Source organism: Esox lucius, chromosome 13 (genome assembly GCF_011004845.1).
Source record: "Esox lucius isolate fEsoLuc1 chromosome 13, fEsoLuc1.pri, whole genome shotgun sequence".
Classification (NCBI taxonomy): Eukaryota; Metazoa; Chordata; class Actinopteri; order Esociformes; family Esocidae; genus Esox; species Esox lucius.
The window spans coordinates 929274-949651 of record NC_047581.1 but is presented as its reverse complement, the minus strand read 5'-3'; the positions used below and the strand labels follow the sequence as shown (position 1 = coordinate 949651).

The 20378-nt window shown below is 41.9% G+C and overlaps 2 protein-coding genes across 2 annotated transcripts; both read left to right on the top strand.

Moving 5' to 3' along the window:
* The first annotated feature begins 5745 nt into the window (after positions 1 to 5745).
* On the top strand, positions 5746 to 13432 carry edf1 (endothelial differentiation-related factor 1). The gene is given in 5 exon segments (NM_001303776.1): positions 5746 to 5913; positions 6494 to 6545; positions 11589 to 11749; positions 11874 to 11967; positions 12867 to 13432. Coding segments are annotated over 5 exon segments (447 nt in total). The 5' UTR covers positions 5746 to 5835; the 3' UTR covers positions 12929 to 13432.
* Positions 13433 to 13531: 99 nt separating this feature from the next.
* LOC114840716 (putative uncharacterized protein BRD3OS) lies at positions 13532 to 15514 on the top strand. The gene has a single exon (XM_029124826.2). It carries the CDS (start codon positions 13734 to 13736, stop codon positions 13992 to 13994), a length of 261 nt encoding a protein of 86 aa, XP_028980659.2. The 5' UTR covers positions 13532 to 13733; the 3' UTR covers positions 13995 to 15514.
* The last annotated feature ends 4864 nt before the right edge of the window (positions 15515 to 20378 follow it).

Here is a 20378-nt window from a genome sequence, read left to right as displayed (position 1 = left end):
AGGAGTGGGACAGACTTTGCCAGTGACATTTCCTCTTAAAACGATACTGGGTAAACAGGCCCTCAGCCATCCGTATGTGGTGTCGGCAAACACACCAGTGAACTTATTGGGGAGAGACTTGTTGATAAAACTGGGGGCTAATATCTTATGTTCTCCAGATGGACTAACTGTCACGTTACCAGACGGGACATCGGCGGTGTGCGGACCTGAAACCACATGTAAAGGGCAGTACCTGGTACAACCGGTGAAGGGTGAAATAGCAGAGATATACTGGGGACTCTTGATACCGGAAAAGCCGGACAAACAGGGTATTTTGTCCCAGTACTTCAAGTGGAGGCCGTGGATCTCCCTCCTCGAGCCGTACTTTCCTCCGCCAGACCCCCCACATGTAACCCTATTTTATGATCGGCAGGGCGATGAGGTGTATAGAGAGGGGTTTGGGGATGTAGTGTGTGGGGACACGTGGCAGGTCGGTTCTAAATTCATATATGTAAGCCCTGAAGGGGTAGCGGCAGATGTACAGTTGACAGAGGAGCAGGATCAGTGGTACATTATGGCGGAGGAGTCCGTCCCGCATGTGTTACTGGCCTTGCATCCTAAACACCAAGCAAAAGACCTGGGGCCCATGGTTAAAAGGGCGGTCGAATGTACTGATTGGACACTCACTCAGGCGCCAAACGTATGGTACTTACACAGCTGTAAGACGAAAAATGGTTCACCTGCATTGACCTGGCTAATAATTTTTTCTGTCTCCCACTAGCAGAGGAACTTGGTGATATCTTTTCTTTCACACATAGGGGTCGACAATGGGGATACACGAGACTACCACAGGGGTTTGCGCTTTCCCCTGGCATATTCAACCAGGTACTGAGAGAAGCGCTGCAGGGATGCAGCCTGCCGACAGGGGTAACTTTGGTCCAGTACGTAGACGACCTGCTGCTGGCGGCCCCAACGGTGGCCAAACTATTCAGGGCTCACAGAGCCACTTAGAGCGCTAGTTAAGGAGCAGGGAATGCGTGAACTTAAAGCCACTCTCAATTGGACTTGCCCGGCCGACCAGGCCTTCATTTTGCTGAAACAACAACTAGCCACTGCAGCTGATCTGGCCATACCCAACTACATAAAACCCTTTTTTCTAGATGTTTCTGACACAGGACAAGTCATGAACGGGGTCCTGTTTCAGAAAAAAAGGGGAGATAGGAACATCCTTATGTACATATGCGTAGGATTTGACAAAACCGAAAAAAGGCACCCCACCTGCACACATCATGCAGCGGGGGTAGCGAGACTCATTCAAAAATGCGCACATATAGTGATGGGGCATCAACTTCAGATACTCACAACATACAGTGTAGTGGCGTTGTGCCATTGGTGGCACCTGTTTATGGTAGACATGGTACGTAACTACACTAGGACATGCACCATCTGCACTCACCACAATCCAAAACCGACGATCAAACCTGAGATGGGGGCGTTCCCCATGACGACGAGACCTGGACAAGAGATAGTGATAGACTACACGGACATGGGGGAAACAGTACGGGGGTGCCACTACATGTTAGTGTGTGTGGACATGTTCACAGGGTGGCCAGAAGCCTGGCCAGCTAGAAGGAAGGACAGTCGGAGAGTGATCAAGTGTTTAGTGAACCAGTACATTCCCAGACACGGCTTCCCAGAGAAGATTAGGTCAGACAATGGGACCCACTTTAAGAACAGTGATTTACAGAAGGTAGAGAGCTTATTGGGCCTAAAACATGCTTTTGGCACTGTATACCATCCACAGTCCCAGGGAAAGGTAGAAAGGATGAACCAAAACTTAAAAAACAAGTTGGCTAAGATATGTGCACAGACTAAATTGAACTGGGTGGATGCACTGCCACTGGCACTCATGGCACTTCGATGCTCGTTAAATCAGACCAATGGGTTCACCCCATACAAGCTGCTGACGGGGAGACGAGCTGCTTTCCAGGACCAGCCGCGGGGCCTGCGGTCCCGGAAGGGGAAAAGTGGCCCAAAGATCACAGAGTTTATTTTGATGAATTGCAAGCTCTCGTTTCAGAATTCTCCAATAGAGTCGGAGAACGGAGGGACCTGCACCCGCTGGACCAGAACCTGCCCCAGGCAGAGTGGGTGTTGCTGAAGGTCATCAAGCGAAAGTGGTTGGAGCCAATGTGGACGGGTCCTCATCAGGTGGTGGAGAGAACGAGCCATGCGGTCCGCCTGAGGGACAAAGGAGAGACCTGGTACCATTGGAGCCAGTGTACACCAGCGCAGGAGCCAGGGAGGTCGCTCACGGACCTCATCCAAACCGGGAAGGAGGAGCTTTCCCAAGTGTGGACGGAAGGAGGACCAGCACCAGCCAGACCGGTGCCAGGAGCGGACCCCAGGACACGGCGGGACTACGAGCGAGTGAAGGAGACAAAGGATGGCGCCAGGGGAATAGACTTTTAGGGGAAGGAACTGAAGAATACTGTAACAAAAGGGGGTATAGGTCACCGAGTGGCTCCTACCACTCGTACCAAGATGACAGGGTTACAGAGAAAGGTCTGGGGAGATGATAGTAGAATAAAATGGTATATGGACATTGGTGGAATAATGATGTGTGTTGTATGTTATTACAGGTTTCCCAGGTTGGCATTGGGTCTTCATTCCCCCAGCGAAGAGGTTCGCGACCCCACCTGAGGACACCTGTTTGAGGAAATTTGGGGGATTGAATTGGACTATGTCAAGGGGTCGCATACGAGCATTCTGGGATAGATAATCCGCTGGAGGAATGGCTGACCTCGATGTTCGGCCAGTGGAAAGGTTTGATAATGTCTGTTCTTTTATCGCTTGCTACATTTGGTGCTATAATGGTTACTTGTGGGTGTTGTTGTATCCCATGCATAAGAGGGCTTGCCATGAGAATGATCTCTACAGCCATTGAGAAGGCTCCAGGACCGCTGTTCAAGCGGTTGCCGGGGAGAGAAAGATTTAGTATGTCTGTCTTTTGAGAAACAGGGCACAGGTTAGAGACACACACACATAGTCGGACAGACAACACAGAAACCACAAGGGGGGCAAGGGGATACTTGCAGTTATCCATATAAGGAATAGAACTGGGATTGGGCCAATGGCACACTTGCTTTGTAACTTAACGCCTCTATCTTTTGGGCGTAGTGGAAGTATAAAATGATGTTTTGACTGTTGATCCTTAGACATTGTGCGGCGACACCTTGTCTCCAAAAGCTTTTGTAATAAATGGAATATACGGTATGATAATTGACCTGACTCCTGGTGTTTTATTCTCCTTTCCAATAAACCAACTTGGGGAAGTGTTGACTTCAACAAAACACAACGACTTTATTCTCGATATTTAATGAGTTTATTCTCAAGATTGTATTTTGACTTTCTTTCTCGAAATGTAACGAGTTTAATCTCGCATTATAATGACTTTAATGTTGAGATGTTTTTTTTTTATTATTATTGCTTGGCACTAATCCTCTTCCATATGTTATTATTTAGAAATGTATATAAAATAATAATTTGCCACGGCCATCTTCTATGCAGTGGTGTAAAAGTTAAAAGTAGAAGTTGGCTGTGTTCACTCGTTTTGAGAAGTTGCTAAAGATGAGCTAAATGATCTAAACAGAGTAACTAACCAATGACCTTAATTGGTCATTTACACTCTTCTTTTTTATTTTATTGATCATTATTTTGAACTCCCTTTACCTGGTTACTTAGATCTTAATTAGATACTTCCCTAAAGTGGTGAACACAGCCAAACCCAGTTGAGTACTTTTACTTTGTACTTTGTACACCTCTACTTCTATGTGATTGTTGTAATCTTTCATTTCAGTTGCCATGATATGTTGTTGATCTGGGGGATGCTGTTGCTTGAGTAAATGCCAACACGGGACTCTTCTGAGACTGAGACTCATCCCTGAATGATGAGGAAATACAGGGTGCTGTGCAGATGCTCAGAGAGGCCTCAACTCTAGAGGAAGAACAAGAAGCTCTCTCCCCATTCATGTTTTTGTTTAATAGTTTTGAAGACACTGAAACATTCATGGATGAAATAGACAAAAGAGGACTTAGTGATCATTTTGAGGTTCTCTGTTAATAATTTTTGTTGATGAGGATACCAATTTGCTGTCTTTTAACCATCAGCTAATGCTGGTTTGCACACAACAACAAAAATGTCCAGATAACACTATAGTTTAAAGAGACAAAGAAATGCCATTAACTGCTTGCTTTTGGACTACATTAGTAATGTCTGTTGTGCTCTTTTGGACCTGTTCTACTTGTAAGTTATGTTATTCAATCAACTTTTAGGATAAGGTTTAAATTAGACCTCAGATAATCAATTCCAAGACATGTAACACTTATATTCCTCCCAAAAATGTTTTACTCTAGAATAAAACGTTTGCTTGTTCCAGGCAGCCTCGGGATAAAACATTATGTAAACAGATGTTGACCTCACCTCTACATGATGCAAATTCAAACTTGCCACCTTTCTGCAACAGGCTATAGGAAATTCAACACTTTGAGTTACCAATTTCAACTTTCTAAAACATTGCTGTTAAATTCAACAGTGCAAGTCAAAGGAAGGAGAAGGCATTACAATGATTTGTATGAAGAATTCAGATCTACACAGGAGAACCCACAGGTCTCAGCAAAGGACCTTCAGAACAGTTTAGCTGACACCGCACAATGTACCTTACACAGCATGCTCACATTTGTGTAATATGTTGAATCTATGGAAAATGCATAAATGGTAATCCTGTGTAAACTTGCACAAAAGGGAGGCCTGTTTCACTTTGTAATAAGTAGAGCTCAGATCAACTATATTGTAACTGCAATAATCGGTATTCTCAACCATCAACCTCCAAATGATGGCCCTCTACTGTATCACATATAACCAAGAAATGGCTACTCAAAAAAAAAAATGTGCATGTGTATGTACAGGGTTGGGTAGGTTACTTTTTAAATGTAATCCATTACAGTTACAAGTTACCTGTCTACATTTGCAATCAGTAACGTAACTTTTAGATTACTCAAAATCCGTAACGTATTCTGATTACTTCAGGGTTTTTTTTAGCATATTATCACTCTATACAGTCTCCTCAACATTTCCTACAGTACATTCACTGTGGCACATAGAATTATATTTTTCTGAATAGGGCAATATGTATTTCATATCCATTGAGTTACATTGTGGCCAATGGTATGGGTCGAGTGAAATGCCGCAAATACACAGTACCCCTTGAATATATATATATTTTTCATGTACAGTCTATTATAGTGTTTTGCATTCAGGGCTAAAGGTGTTGAAAATATTGTGTTGCTAGATGTAGCACACAATTCCCCCATAATTACATAGGTTTGTCTTACTCTACACTTGCTCCTGAACATTTCATACATTTCTTTCTCTGTGGAATATTCAATAGTTTATGAGATATGAGGCAATATGTATTCCATATTCAGTCATTGGCATTGTTTGAATTTTGCCCTTGGAACGTGTTTTAATAGACCACTTTTTATTGAAATGTCACATAAACAAGCTCAAATGTCAATTGTTGTCAATGTTTTGAGAGGTACATTTTCTGAAACAATTAATACATTAAATTTGTCAGTTTTGAAGTAATCCGTTGACCCCTTTTATTTAGAAAATGTCCTAATTTTCGTGACCCGGAAGTGTTGTTTAATGTTGCTCACAATACGCTAATGACGCTGATATATTGGCGAGCTCTGAAGTTGACTCATACCTAGCACTGACTTTACCCTTCAATATATATCCCACATCATCTTGTTTACCGTTTGATACATTGTTGCCATCAAGGTAAACTCGAGAACATGGCTGAAAGTGACTGGGATACAGTGACCGTACTGAGAAAGAAGGGGCCAACTGCCGCACAGTCGAAGTCGAAACAGGTAGCGTAGCTAGGTAGCTAACGTTAGCTTCCTTTTGCTAGACAGTGTCTAGATCTAAACGGACGGGAAACTAGTTATCTTTATTATGACTTATTGTTATCTTTAGTTTTTAAACTCCATGTACTGCATTATTTTGCTTGTTATCTGTTAGCTTAACGTGATTTATGTTCGACGACGTATGAATTGGCGGACAAGGTAGCCACCAATTCTGGTTCCAAAGTTCCCTAGCTAACTACAGTATTATTTAGCTAGCATTACATTAGTTGGCAATTTGAACCACGTTAGCTAAAGATGGTGGCACTGATCGACCAATCACGCTTTACAAAGGCCTTTTCAAAATATTATAGACGCTAGGCCTAGTTGTCACAAAGGGCTAATCTAGATACCCTGCCTAAACTCTAAAGAACCAGCATCTTTAGGTATGAAATATAGCCTGAATGCACTGTCAGTGCGGCACGGTGTAGTTGTAATGGGTATTGTTGTTAAAGTATTTCATGTTTTGCTGCTAAGTGGTTTGACCACCATAATGTATCAACTTGCTGCATAAACGGGACAAAATGACTGACGCTTTCTCTTTTAGGCAGTTGCAGCAGCTCAAAGACGAGGAGAAGAGCTTGACACCACTAAGAAATGTAAGGGCCCCTTTACAATATGTCAGAGACAATTAAACAAGAAAAAAATATTTAAAATATTTTTTATTTAACCATAATTTCCATAGCATTTCAATTTATACTGTAAATTACTGCCAGCTATTGCCCAAGAGAGGGGATGTGGGCTGGAATCAATGGATGTCTGCTTGAAGCAACTTGACAAGCCCCTTAGTCAGACATGCAGTATTTTATGTATTATATTTAAAATATATTTGGCTACACAAACCCGAAATATATAAATAAAATCAACATTGACATGTAAACAGAGTAAAAGTGCATTTTATGATCTGATTATGGTATACATCAGATTTAACTTTTCTTTCATGTCATTAAAGTGAAAATGTGAACTTGAATTTATCCAATTTGCTTAGTTGGAATAAAAAATCGGTTAACGTAAAAGATTCCTTGGCAATATTTTTAATTATGCATTTTAGCAATTTTATATTTATTTGCATAAAATGTATGCATTTCTTAATCCGTAATTGCTTTCTTGCTCAAACTGCAAGCAGCGTCAGTCCAAACAAGGATCTCGTCCTGTTTAAATTTAAAGCTGTAGTGAATTTTTAATTGTGCAAATGAAGACGTTACCTGACCTACCCCAGTAAAATGAATCCTGTGCAAATATTGAATGTTTTCAGAATTGCCTGTAAAATCTTATGCAGCCTTGTACCAAACTTGACTTAATCCACTGACTTTTTTTGACCAAGTTTAATTTATATTGTATTTGGCTAACAATTGACATGCATACCCATGGCCAGAATGCATTGTATAATGCAACAGTTACAACACCGGTCCCCAAGCAAAAATATATTATACATTGCTCAAAAGAATTACAATTCGGATCTTGCTGAAAGTAATATATTAAAGATCAAAATCTTTACTGTATTTTGTGTAATTCATTGAGAACAAAATTACAAAACAATAGTCCTTGGAAACCAAAATCACCAACCGATTGAGGGCTGCATTCAAACTCGCACTGAAAATCTATGTACACAATTGAAATCGCAGGCTGTTCCAACTTGCATGAATTTCATCACCGCTACTCATAATGTCACTCAGTAGTGTGTATGGCCCCCAAGTGCCTGTATGCACTCCCAACAAAGTCTGGGCATGCTCCTGATGGGACGGAGGATGGTGTCCTGGGGGATCTCCTCCCTGACCTGGATCAGGGCATCAGTGAGTTCCTGGACAGTCTATGGTGCTAAATGGTGGCGTCAGACACATCTGTGCGATATGTCCCAGAGGTTCTCATTTGGATTCAGGTCTGGGGCATATGTCAGGCCTGTCAATACTATCAATGCTTTTGTCATCCAGGAACTCCCTACACTCTCTGGTCACATGAGGCCCTGCATTGTCCTGCACAAGGAGGATCCCAGGGCCTGCTTCACCTTTGTACGGTCTGACGATGGGTCTGGGGATTTTATCCCGGTACGTAACAGCAGTCAGGATACCGTTGGCTAGTAAGTGGGGGTTTATGCATCCCTCTAAGGATATGCCTCCCGAAACCATTGCTGACCCACCTCCAAACTGGTTATGCTGGATGACATTGCAGGCTACATAACGTTTACCACATGGTCTCCAGACTATTTTTATGTCTGTCACATGCTCAGTGTGAACCTACTCTCATCTGTGAACAGAACGGGGCACCAATGGCGGACCTGCCTATTCTGGTGTTCTATGGCAAATGCCAGTCGAGCTGCATGGTGCTGGGCTGTGAGCACAGGTCCCACTAGAGGATGTTGTGCCACCCTCATGGAGTCTGTTTCTGACAGTTTGGTCAAAAACATGCACACCAGTAATTGTTTTGTAATAACCTAATAATGTTGTAGGGCTCTAGCAGTGCTCCTCTTGGTCCTCCTCGCACAAAGGAGCTGATACCAATCCTGCTGCTGGGTTGATGTCCTTCTACGGCCCTGTCCAGTTATTCTCGTGTAATGGCTTGTCTCCTGGTATCTCCTCCATGCTCTTGAAACTGTACTGGGAGAAACGACAAACCTTCTTGTGACAGCACGTATGGATGTGCCATCCTGGAGGAGCTGGACTGCCTGTTCAACCTGAATGGACTACAGGTACCACCTCATGCTACCTGCAGTGAAAAGGACGCCAGCAAAACTAGAGAAGAATCAGTCAGGAAGGATGAGAGAGCATATGTCTGTGGCCACCACCTGCAAAACCATTCCCTTTTTTGGAATGTTGTCACTTTCATACAAAAAAGGTGACATTGATTCACAATCACTTACGCTTCCTAACTGGACAGATCAATATCCCTGAAGTTTATTTGACTTGGTGTTATACTATGATTGTTTTTTTTGAGCAGTGTATAATCAAGATCCAGAAATGCTGCTGTGTTCTCTGGGCTGTCTCCTGAAGTCTCCTGTACCTGCTAACAAAGGCAAACTTGCCAGGAACATTTGGCTACAAAATGATGACTTCAAAGACAGGGTGTTAAAAGTAGATGACAGCAAAGTTAAATGTAAAGTTTGTAAAACTACTATGGATCTATCAAATATGGGAGAGGGAGCACTTCGCAGCCATGCAAACAGTAAGAAGCATGCTACCCACATGAAGCCCACAGGAGCATCATCTTAATGATGATTATAATTGTGCATTACACCGATCAGCCATAACATTATGACCAACTGCAACAAGACGTTAGCAGCAGAACCTTTAAGTTATGTAATTTGCAGGGTGGGGCCTCCATGGATCTGACTTGTTTGTCCAGCACATCCCACAGATGCTCGATTGGATTGAGATCTGGGGAATTTGGAAGCCAAATCAACACTGTGAACTCCTTGTGTTCCTCAAACCATTCCTGAACCATTTTTGCTTTGTGGCAGTGTGCATTATCCTGCTGAAAGAGGCCAGTGCTATCAGGGAATACCGTTGCCATGAAAGGGTACACATGGTCTGCAACAATGCTTAGGTAGGTGGTACGTGTCAAAGTAACATCCGCATGAATGGCAGGACCCAAGGTTTCCCCAGCAGAACATTGCCAAAAGCATGACACCGCCTCCGCCGGCTTGCCTCCTTCCCGTAGTGCATCCTGGTGCCATGTGTTCTGCAGGTAATTGGCACACCTGGCCATCCATGTGATAGAAAAGGAAATGTGATTCTTCAGACCAGGCCACCTTCCTCCATTGCTCTGTGGTCTCACGCTCACGTGCCCATTGTAGGTGCTTTTGGCAGTGGACGTGGGTCAGCATGGGCACCCTGACTGGTCTGCATCTATGCAGCCCCATATGCAACAAACTGTGATGCACTGTGTGTTCTGACACCTTCCTATCAATACCAGCATTAACTTTTTCAACAGTTTGAGCTTCAGTAGCTCGTCTGTTGGATCGGACCACACTCCCCACGTGCATCAATGAGCCTTTGCCGCCCATGACCCTGTTGCCTATTCACCGCTTTTCCTTCCTTGGACCAATTGGTAGGTTCTGACCATTGCAGACTGGGAACACCCCACAAGGGCTGCAGTTTTGGAAATAATCTGACCCAGTCGTCCAGCCATCACAACTTGACCCTTGTCAAAATCCTGTTTCTAACTACTTTTTCCTGCTTCTAACACGTCAACTTTGAGGACCGAATGTTCACTTGCTGCCTTATATATCCCACCCACTGACAGGTGCCATGATAACAAGATTATCCATGTTATTCACTTCACCTGTCAGTGGTCAAATGTCTATGTTTTTTTTTAAGTTTATCAATCGCAATAAATAGTTGTTGGACTGTCTCTATGCACACATCTCTAACTCAGGGAGGGCATTGTCGAGCTAGTACAAGTGCCGCATCAGAGGGTACATTACTGTACCCCCCACTAACCACTCAGATGACTTGTGTTTTGGATCACTGTCAAGCTGCATGACCCAGTTGTGCTTCAACTCTTGGATAGATAGCCATATATTCTGCTGTAGAATTGACTGAAACAAAACAGAATGGTTCCTCTAATGATGCAAATTGTCCAGATCCTGATGCAGCAAAGCATCCAGAACCAAATGAGACAGTCACCACCATGTTTTACCACTGGTATGGGGTTCTTAATGTGGATTGCAGTGTTTCTTTTTCACCAGACATAGCAGGCCCATGTGTTTATACAGATACTAGGGGTGTGCGCAGAAGTTACGGTTCAGTATGTACCGAAAATATTAAGTCACGGTTCAGTATGATTTTGGTACAGTGGAAAAAGACATGTAAAACATAAAATGTCTTTGAATTTATTACAACGTTAGGTAAGATTTTTGCAATTACTCAATGGTCAGAAAGTGGTTCTCCATTAATGCCCGATAGAGAATGAAGTTCAGTAAAATAGAATAGGTAGTGTGTGGTTAAAACTAGACTATATTAATTTGGATCACAACGTGTACCGAACTGAACGTCCTGTGCGGTACGGATATGTGTACCGTTACACCCTTAATACTCTAAAACTCCTAAAAGCAACCAACAACATTAAAATTAATGCACAGTGCCTAAGAAAAAAATCCTTAGTAGGATCCGAACATAGGAAGGAACCTGGAGAGGGGCTGGTCCCAGATGGGTGGCCAGCTCTCTTCTGGCTGCCATGAATTAAATGTTTGCCCTGTTTCTTTCTGATTGTGGAGTTGTGAACCCTGACTAAGCTGAGATGAGAGGCCTACAGATCCATGGAGGTCATTATAGGGTTCTTTGTGACATTCTTGATTTTACTCATTGCTCTTGGAGAGATTTTGTCAGGACCACCACTCCTGGGAAAATTCACAACTGTACTAAACCTTTTCCATTTGAACAGTATATGGCTCTGACTGTGGTTTGGTGGAGCCCCAGATACTTAGAAATTGCTTTAACTCTTTCCCCTTTCTGGACTGATTATGTAGCAACAACTGTTATCTGGAGGATTTCTTTTGATCTTGGCATGATGGCTCTTTGGAACAAGTGGGCTGACAACTTCTATTTGATGACAATGGCCAGTTTTATATTGGACAAGGTTGGGCCAAATCAGGACAGGTTTTTTTTACAAATCCTAAGACATGAATGAATGAATTTTTTTCTCAGGGGCTGCAGGACAAAACAAACAGCATGTCATCACCAAGAATACAGCCAAGCTTGACAGAGAGACTGAAGAGCTTCAACACCAAAGAGTGTCTCTTGAGGTGGGCAAGGTCATCCAACAAGGCCGGCAAAATCAGGGCATGACACAAAAAGATCTGGCCACTGTGAGTACAAGAACAAAATAGGAACTCATTAAGGGTGATGTACTGAAGTTCATTTACCCATGCTTAACAGGGCTACATTTAATTTTGTTACCACATGTTGGATATGTTTTGTCTGTTTTTGTAGAAAATCAATGAAAAACCACAGATAATTGGAGACTACGAATCTGGAAAGGCTATCCCCAATAACCAAGTCATGGGAAAGATTGAAAGAGCAATTGGTGAGTTGTTTTAATTTCTCATTCTGGCATACTGTGATATTATGTATTTTCTGACTGTCAGATGGTGAATTTCATAAAGTAATGGAACTCTTAAAGTTGTTCTTTGGGTAACAACCGCTCTCTTTGATAATTAGTATTTATTTCGACCTCTAACTCTACATACAAAATGTTCACAAACAAGTTTTCCATAGCCTCGGCCAGTGAAGTGAAAGCGTGGTAGATAATACCTATAGGGATTACGCCATCTCCTGGTGATGATAGTTTAGTACAGACTACTTTTAGTATACTGTCCTAATGTATCTTACAGTACTTGTTTTTTTTCTACGCATTATTATAATTATAAGTTACATTTTCCAAATCTAAGTATGTAGTGCTGTAACAAACAGTGTATTTTTGTGTCAAAAAGAAAAACTTGATAGAAATGTGGCTCAGACCTATGGTTTGAATGGAGTATTGATTTTATGGTAAACTACTTGCATCAAGTGACAGTGTGGCACAAAAAAGATATTGCAATAACAGTACATGATAGCCAACGTATTTTATTACTCTTAGTCTTATTGTAAATTCTAAGATCTTTGATAGTATAATAAAATATAAAGAATTCATTCTTGGGGTGTAACACCTGGTGAGATTTGCACAGACTAATGTATGCCTGGTTATCAGGCAGGAAAAGCTTGTTTTATTGTTTTTATGTATGAAAGTGCATTCACTCTCTCACATTGTAAATGAAGCATTCTATCTCTTGTAAGCATCTCTTTAATTGGCAGTTAAGCATTTTGAGCTTGAGAAACTTTCACTTTAGGCTGTTTGTAATGTTTGCAAGTATGGCCCTCAGGTGTTTAATTATGGATTGTTTCAATAGACATTTTCATATTGTTTTGTGTTCATGTTTTCCATAGGACTGAAGTTGCGTGGAAAGGACATTGGGAAACCCATGGAGGCAGTCACAAAGAAGAAATGAAAGCAAAGCCTCGAAACTGCATAGCCTACAATACTACCAACACAGCTAACTGCCTTGAGCTAGCACACCGGAACCAGTTTATTTAACTTGGGTTGCTGCTTTGTTTTCCACAATGCTGAACCATGGGTCTCTTTACTGCCCTGATTCCAGTCATGAATGCCAAGCCTGATTTAAACATCAGCTGAATACATTAGTAGATTCAAGTATACAGATTATTTGTTTTGGATCTGGCATTCAGAAAACTACAGGAAGATAAAATGGGTCTGTTTTAATATCAACGATATTCTATACTGAGGTTTGTCTCCATGCATGTTCAGTGGTCATTCATTTTCAACTAGACATGAATAAGTTTGGTATTTCGACTAAAGGGTTTTATTGTAGGATATGCTTTTCAGATGTATGCAACAATGCTGCTTTCATGGGCTGGTCTCTCCTGAAAAGATTTTTATTTAATCTCAAGGGACCAAAAATGTACAACGAAATAATAAAATTTGGCATATATGGAACCATGTTGTAAATGTTTCTACTCGGATTTATTTTCGCACACAATTCTGTTGCCATAGTAAGCACTACGCTCAGGCAGACCGAAGCTAAAGCTAAAGCTAAGACAATAAAGTAGCCGTGGAACTAGCTTGCGAATGCCTCCATCGATAGCGCAACCGAACAATTTTGATACCGTCAGGATCATTCCAACACAGGAACGTGACTACGTACAGAAGTGTCCAATTTTTCCTGCTACACAAGGCAGTCTGCGGTAGCAAAACAAGGAGAGCCCCAGGGATTGAAGAGAGATGCGTAAAACCTCATGTCTGAGAGGTATCCTTTAGCCGAGAAAGCCCTCTCTGAGGGTTATGCTCGACTTAGGTTCAAGGACACCTCTCTGCTCATTTGGCGGCAGCAGCAAATGGAACTGGAACAGGGACCTCCGCGGAACTACCTCAGTCGGAGTCAAAGCACATGGTATAGTCAGTATGGAAACCAGGCAGTCGTCGTACGGGACAAACGAACAGTCACAGGGGAATCATCTGTCGACACAGGACCTTCCCGAATTTGTTCGGTTATGTGACGGTTATCATGGCACATACATCCCTACCGCATCTAGCTATATGAATTGTTGCTGAATGACTTGGCAATCGGAAAGAAAAGTGGCCATCCATTGTGCTCGTGGTGGTCAAAGCAAAATGGTTTGTGCGTGATGTACATTAGTCTATCAGTATTAGCTTATTATTAGCAGTATGGCTTTTTTAACATACATACATACATCTTCCGCTTCATCCGGTTTTTTAACATTGATAACTTATTTTTTTCCTTTTAGGGGAGGCACTTTATTGTCCGTGAGGTGATAATTGTCTTTGGTGTGTAAAAAGACACTACAGCTTACACTACAGCTAGACAACCTTGTTTATGGATTTTATTCCAACTTGGCAGCATCTGACAAACTGATTGAGATTGAGCATAACAGGTCAGCTGAATTAAAAACATCAGCATTCAATGACCAGGGTTGCTAACCCCGTGTTGCACATTCAGCTCAGTATGCATGTTGCCAAAATAAAGGCAATTGTAAATGAGTGATATATTGCAAAATATAATGAAAACAGGTACTCTAACACGGGTGTGGAATTAAAACATATACTTATATTTTGGGTCACATAAGACAGTGTTTTTATATAGGGGTAATTGCTAAGGCTAGTTTGTCCGGAGCTTTTGGAGTTTCCACCACCATTAACAAAACGCCATATTCTGGAAGAATGGTCTAAGATTTTTCCAAATAAGGGGCAGGGACTTGATGAATTTATACACCTTTTTTTTTTGCCTAATATACCGCTACTTTTATTTACTTTTGACACAAGATCAATAAATAACCAACTACGGTTTTGTCAATATGCTGTATCTTGTAGTAAAAGATTCACAACAGTCGTAAACTATTGTCATGTAAAGTTAATTTTTCCTTTAAGACTACAATTATTTCATACCTGGCTTACCAATCTTTACACTGTAATTATTTACTAATTTAAAGATGCGTTCTGTGATTTTTGGCCAAGTTATGCCGAAACGGGTTCCGAATATGTTTTCTGGTCAGGAGTATATTGGTTAATACAGGTTTTAGATGTAGGTTTTTATACAGTACCCAAGACTGGTCAGCGATAATTTGACTGTTGAAGAAAGAGCTACGTGGTAAATGCTGCAATATGGTTTTGACAGAATTAAGCTCTGCATATCTGTCTGAAATTCTGCATTTGTGAACCACTAGGTAGCAAGCAAGTTTATTTATTAAGCACAATTCATACATACAATACAATTCATATCAATGTGCTTTACAAAGAAAAAGAAGAAATATAAAAATACAGTAGCATAAAACCGAATACTCAACGAAAACATCAAAAACAACATCATAATAATAAAACAGAATAAAAATGGGATAAAAACATTGGAATCTATAAAAGCTGTAAGGGGAAACAGTCGGGTTAAGTTGAAGTGAGAAATAACCACACTGCACCTTTTTCTTTCCTTTCCAAAAAAGTCAAAAAGGAAGGTGAGGAACAGAAGGGTTAAAATTAAGAGACCACTGCAAATAGAACACTTCTGTTCCTCACTCAAAACCTTACTTTTGAACTTTTTTGGAAATTAAAGAAAAAGTTGCAGTGGTCTCTTAATTAATTAGTGCAAGTCATAGAGGATCAGGGAATTTTGTAACATGTAAACATTTTATTTGCAATTAATTAAAAATGTTTTTCCCATGCAGTATTCTTTATCAGGTTATTTCACGTTTCCTGTATTGCATATTGTTATGGTTAGGCTACTTAATTTTCAGCGTCCATTTATCCTGTTGCCGCTCGTCATCTGGCAATCCCTTCAGTCAAGATATACAGTCTCCTGTACCTGCTAACGAAGACAAACATGCCTGGAAAATTATTATTTCTAGAGCTTTGGCTACATAATGATGACTTCAAAGACAGGGTGTTAAAAGTAGATGACAGCAAAGTTAAATGTAAAGTTTAAAACTACTGTAGATCTGTCAAATATGGGAGAAGGAGCACTTCGCAGCCATTCAAACAGTAAGAAGCATGCTACCCACCTGAAGCCGACAGGAGCATCATCTTAATTATGATCACCATTGTGCATTACACCTATCAGCCATAACATTATGACCACCTACCTAATATTGTGTAGGTCCCCCTTTTGCTGCAAAACAGCCCTAACCCGTCGAGGCATGGACTCCACTCAACCTCTGAAGGTGTGCTGTGGTATCTGGCACCAAGACGTTAGCAGCAGATCCTGTAAATTCTGAAAGTTGTGAGGTGGGGCCTCCATGGATCGGGCTTGTTTGTCCAGCACATCCCACAGATGCTTGATTGGATTGAGATCTGAGGAATTTGGAGGCTAAGTCAATACCTTGAACTCGTTGTATTCCTCAAAACATTCCTGAGCCATTTTTGCTTTGTGACAGGGCACATTATCCTGCTGAAAGAGGCCAATGCTATCAGGGAATACTGCTGCCAAAATAATGGTTTTAAAATAGTGTGGCCTGGTTTTTGTCTGCTCAGTGCTCTGCACAAAGGCTGCTTGTTTCCCCGTTCATTACAGGTCATGGAAATTCAGCTTTTTAGTAAGTGAAATGTAGGGAAAGGTCAGGGAATTTACTTAGAGTGGGAACCCTGACTGTAGATCATAACAGTCATAAAACAAAACATGGCAAAAAAGAAAGAAATGAACTGTTGAACCTGTTGAAAAGTCTGCATACGCTTAGTTCTTCATACTCTGTATTGATGTATTGCTCCCCTTTAGCATCAATGACAGTGTGCATTCTTTTGTAATTCCTGCAGGTGGTATAGCAGCCCATTCGTCTTGGCAAAATGCCTCCAGGTCATGCAAAGATTTGAGGTCTCCCCAGAGTGGCTCGATGATATTAAGGTCAGGAGACTATGATGGCCACTCCAGAACCTTCACCTTTTCCTGCTGTAACCACTGAAGAGTCAACTTTGCCTTGTTATTAGGGTCATTGTCGTGCTGGAATGTCCAAGAGCGTCCCATGCGCTGCTTTCGTGAAGAAGAATGCAAATTGTCTGCCGGTATTTTTGGATAACATGCTGCATTCATCTTGGCATCAATTTTCACAAGATTCCCTGTGCCTTTAGAGCTCACGCACCCCCAAAACATCAGTGAGCCACCACCATGCTTCACAGTGGGGATGGTATTCTGTTCACTATAGTCCTTGTTGAACCCTCTCCATAAAGCTCTATTTTAGTCTCGTCACTCCAAGTGTGCCAGAAGCTGTGAGGCATGTCAAGCATATTGTAACCAGGCTTTTTTTCAGTAAAGGCTTCTTTCTGGCAAGTCGACCATGCAGCTAATTTATTGTCGTATTGTGCTCTTTGAACAACCACAACACCTTTTTCCCTGAACAACACCTTTTTCTTTGTATCCTGAACAATTCTTCTGGCAGTTTTGACTGAGATCTTTCTTGGTCTACCTGACCTTGGCTTGGTATCAAGAGATCCCTACATTTTCCACTTTTTAATAAGTGATTGAACAGTACTGACTGGCATTTTCAAGGCTTTGGATATCTTTTTATATCCTTTTCCATCTTTATAAAGTTCCATTACCTTGTTATGCAGGTCTTTTGACAGTTCTTTTCTGCTCCCCATGGTTCAGTACCTGCTCAGTACATCCACGTGAGAGCTAACTCATTAATTATTTATACAGAGACACTAATTGCAATTTAAAAAGCCACAGGTATGGGAAATTCACCTTTAATTGCCATTTTCCCCTGGGTGTGTCACCTTGTGTGTCTGTAACAAGGCCAAACATTCAAGGGTATGTAAACTTCTGATCAGGGCCATTTGAGTGATTTCTGTTATCATTATGATTTAAAAAGGAGCCAAACAATTATGTGATAATAAATGGCTTCATATGATCACTATCGTCAAATAACATTTGCATGATCAGTAATATTTTCAAAATCAATGCCAAAATTTCACAATTTCTGCCAGGGTATGCAAACTTTTGAGCACAACTGTAGCTGATGAAAATACATTTTTGAGCATCCCTTCAACTTAATGATCAGTGGTTAACTTGTCCTTCATCTTGGAGCTTCAAAATCTCCCACATACTGCCCTCACTCTAAGTGCTATTTTTAATGGTTACATTTTACAGCAAAATGTGATTTACAAAAAGCAATCTATTACTTAAGCGATAAGACACAAGGTCTGGTATACGGCCGATGTACCATGCTAATTTTAGGCAGAACACCGTGGACCAACACAAATAGAACAGAAATATACACTCACCTAAAGGATTATTAGGAACACCATACTAATACTGTGTTTGACCCCCTTTCGCCTTCAGAACTGCCTTAATTCTACGTGGCATTGATTCAACAAGGTGCTGAAAGCATTCTTTATGAATGTTGGCCCATATTGATAGGATAGCATCTTGCTGTTGATGGAGATTTGTGGGATGCACATCCAGGGCACGAAGCTCCCGTTCCACCACATCCCAAAGATGCTCTATTGGGTTGAGATATGGTGACTGTGGGGGCCATTTCAGTACAGTGAACTCATTGTCATGTTCAAGAAACCAATTTGAAATGATTTGAGCTTTGTGACATGGGGCATTATCCTGCTGGAAGTAGCCATCAGAGGATGGGTACATGGTAGTCATAAAGGGATGGACATGGTCAGAGACAATGCTCAGGTAGGCCGTGGCATTTAAACGATGCCCAATTGGCACTAAGGGGCCTAAAGTGTGCCAAGAAAACATCCCCCTACACCATTACACCACCACCACCAGCCTGCACAGTGGTAACAAGGCATGATGGATCCATGTTCTCATTCTGTTTACGCCAAATTGTGACTCTACCATCTGAATGTCTCAACAGAAATCGAGACTCATCAGACCAGACCACATTCTTCCAGTCTTCAACTGTTCAATTTTGGTGAGCTCGTGCAAATTGTAGCCTCTTTTTCCTATTTGTAGTGGAGATGAGTGGTACCCGGTGGGGTCTTCTGCTGTTGTAGCCCATCCGCCTCAAGGTTGTGCGTGTTGTGGCTTCACAAATGCTTTGCTGCATACCTCGGTTGTAACAAGTGGGTATTTCAGTCAAAGTTGCTCTTCTATCAGCTTGAATCAGTCGGCCCATTCTCCTCTGACCTCTAGCACCCTCGGGACTGCCGCATACTGGATGTTTTTCCCTTTTCACACCATTCTTTGTAAACCCTAGAAATGGTTGTGCGTGAAAATCCCAGTAATTGAGCAGATTGTGAAATACTCAGAACGGCCCGTCTGGCACCAACAACCATGCCACGCTCAAAATTGCTTAAATCACTTTTCTTTCCCATTCTGACATTCAGTTTGGAGTTCAGGAGATTGTCTTGACCAGGACCACACCCCTAAATGCATTGAAGCAATCAATTGGTTGATTAGATAATTGCATTAATGAGAAACTGAACAGGTGTTCCTAATAATCCTTTAGGTGAGTGTATTTGTTAATTTCTGTAGTATACAGTCTCACATACCATGACATTCAGCCAGTCAGGATTCAAACCACCAGGTTTATGTTTTTTGCAGCTCTGGATAAGAGCATCTGTTAAATTACTGACATGCAAATGTTTCAGGTACAAATGGTAACTTCACAACTGATGATTACAAACAACTATGTGAATTGAAATTCTGACAGATTACTTTGACCCAGAGCATCCCAAACATGCTAAATACAAAGACATTTTCAGGTGGTGGCCACAGACAAATGCTATCTTCTGAAAAGTTTTGCTTTTTGCTAGTTTCCTTGTCACTACTGGTAGCATGAGGCGGTACCTGCAGCCCATTCAGATTGTAGAGGTAGTCCAGCTCCTCCAGGTTGGCACGTCCATATGTGCCGTCACAAGAAGGTTTGCTGTGTCTCCCAGTACAGTCTCAAGAGCATGGTGGAGATACCAGAGGAGAGCTGGACCAGCCCGTAGAAGGGCATCAACCCAGCAGGAGGACTGGTATCTGCACCTTTGTGCGAGGAGGAAAAGGGAGGAGCACTGCCAGAGCCATACATAATGACCTCCAGTGGGCTACTGGTATGCAGGTTTCAGACCAAACTGTCAGAAACAGACTCCATGAGGGTGGAATGAGGGCCCGACATACTATAGTGCAGTGATTTTCAACCCTGCTCCTCGAGGTACCCCGCCCTGCATGTTTTTGATCTCTCCCTGCTCTGTCTCAAGTCCTTGATGAGCTACATCAGGTATGTTTTGGCAGAGACAGATCTAAAACACGCAGGGTGGGGTGCCTCCAAGAGCAGGGTTGAAAAACACTGCTCTAGTGGGACCTGTGCTCACAGCCCAGCACCATGCAACTCCAATGGCATTCGCCAGAGAACACCAGAATTGGCACGTCTGCCATTCTTTTCACAGATGAGAGCAGGTTCACACTGAGCACATGTGATGTAAGAGTCTGGAGATGC

Bases quoted from the DNA above. Each gene is read 5' to 3' on its own strand.
- LOC114840716 (XM_029124826.2), top strand. From the start codon at position 13,734: ATGTCTGAGAGGTATCCTTTAGCCGAGAAAGCCCTCTCTGAGGGTTAT.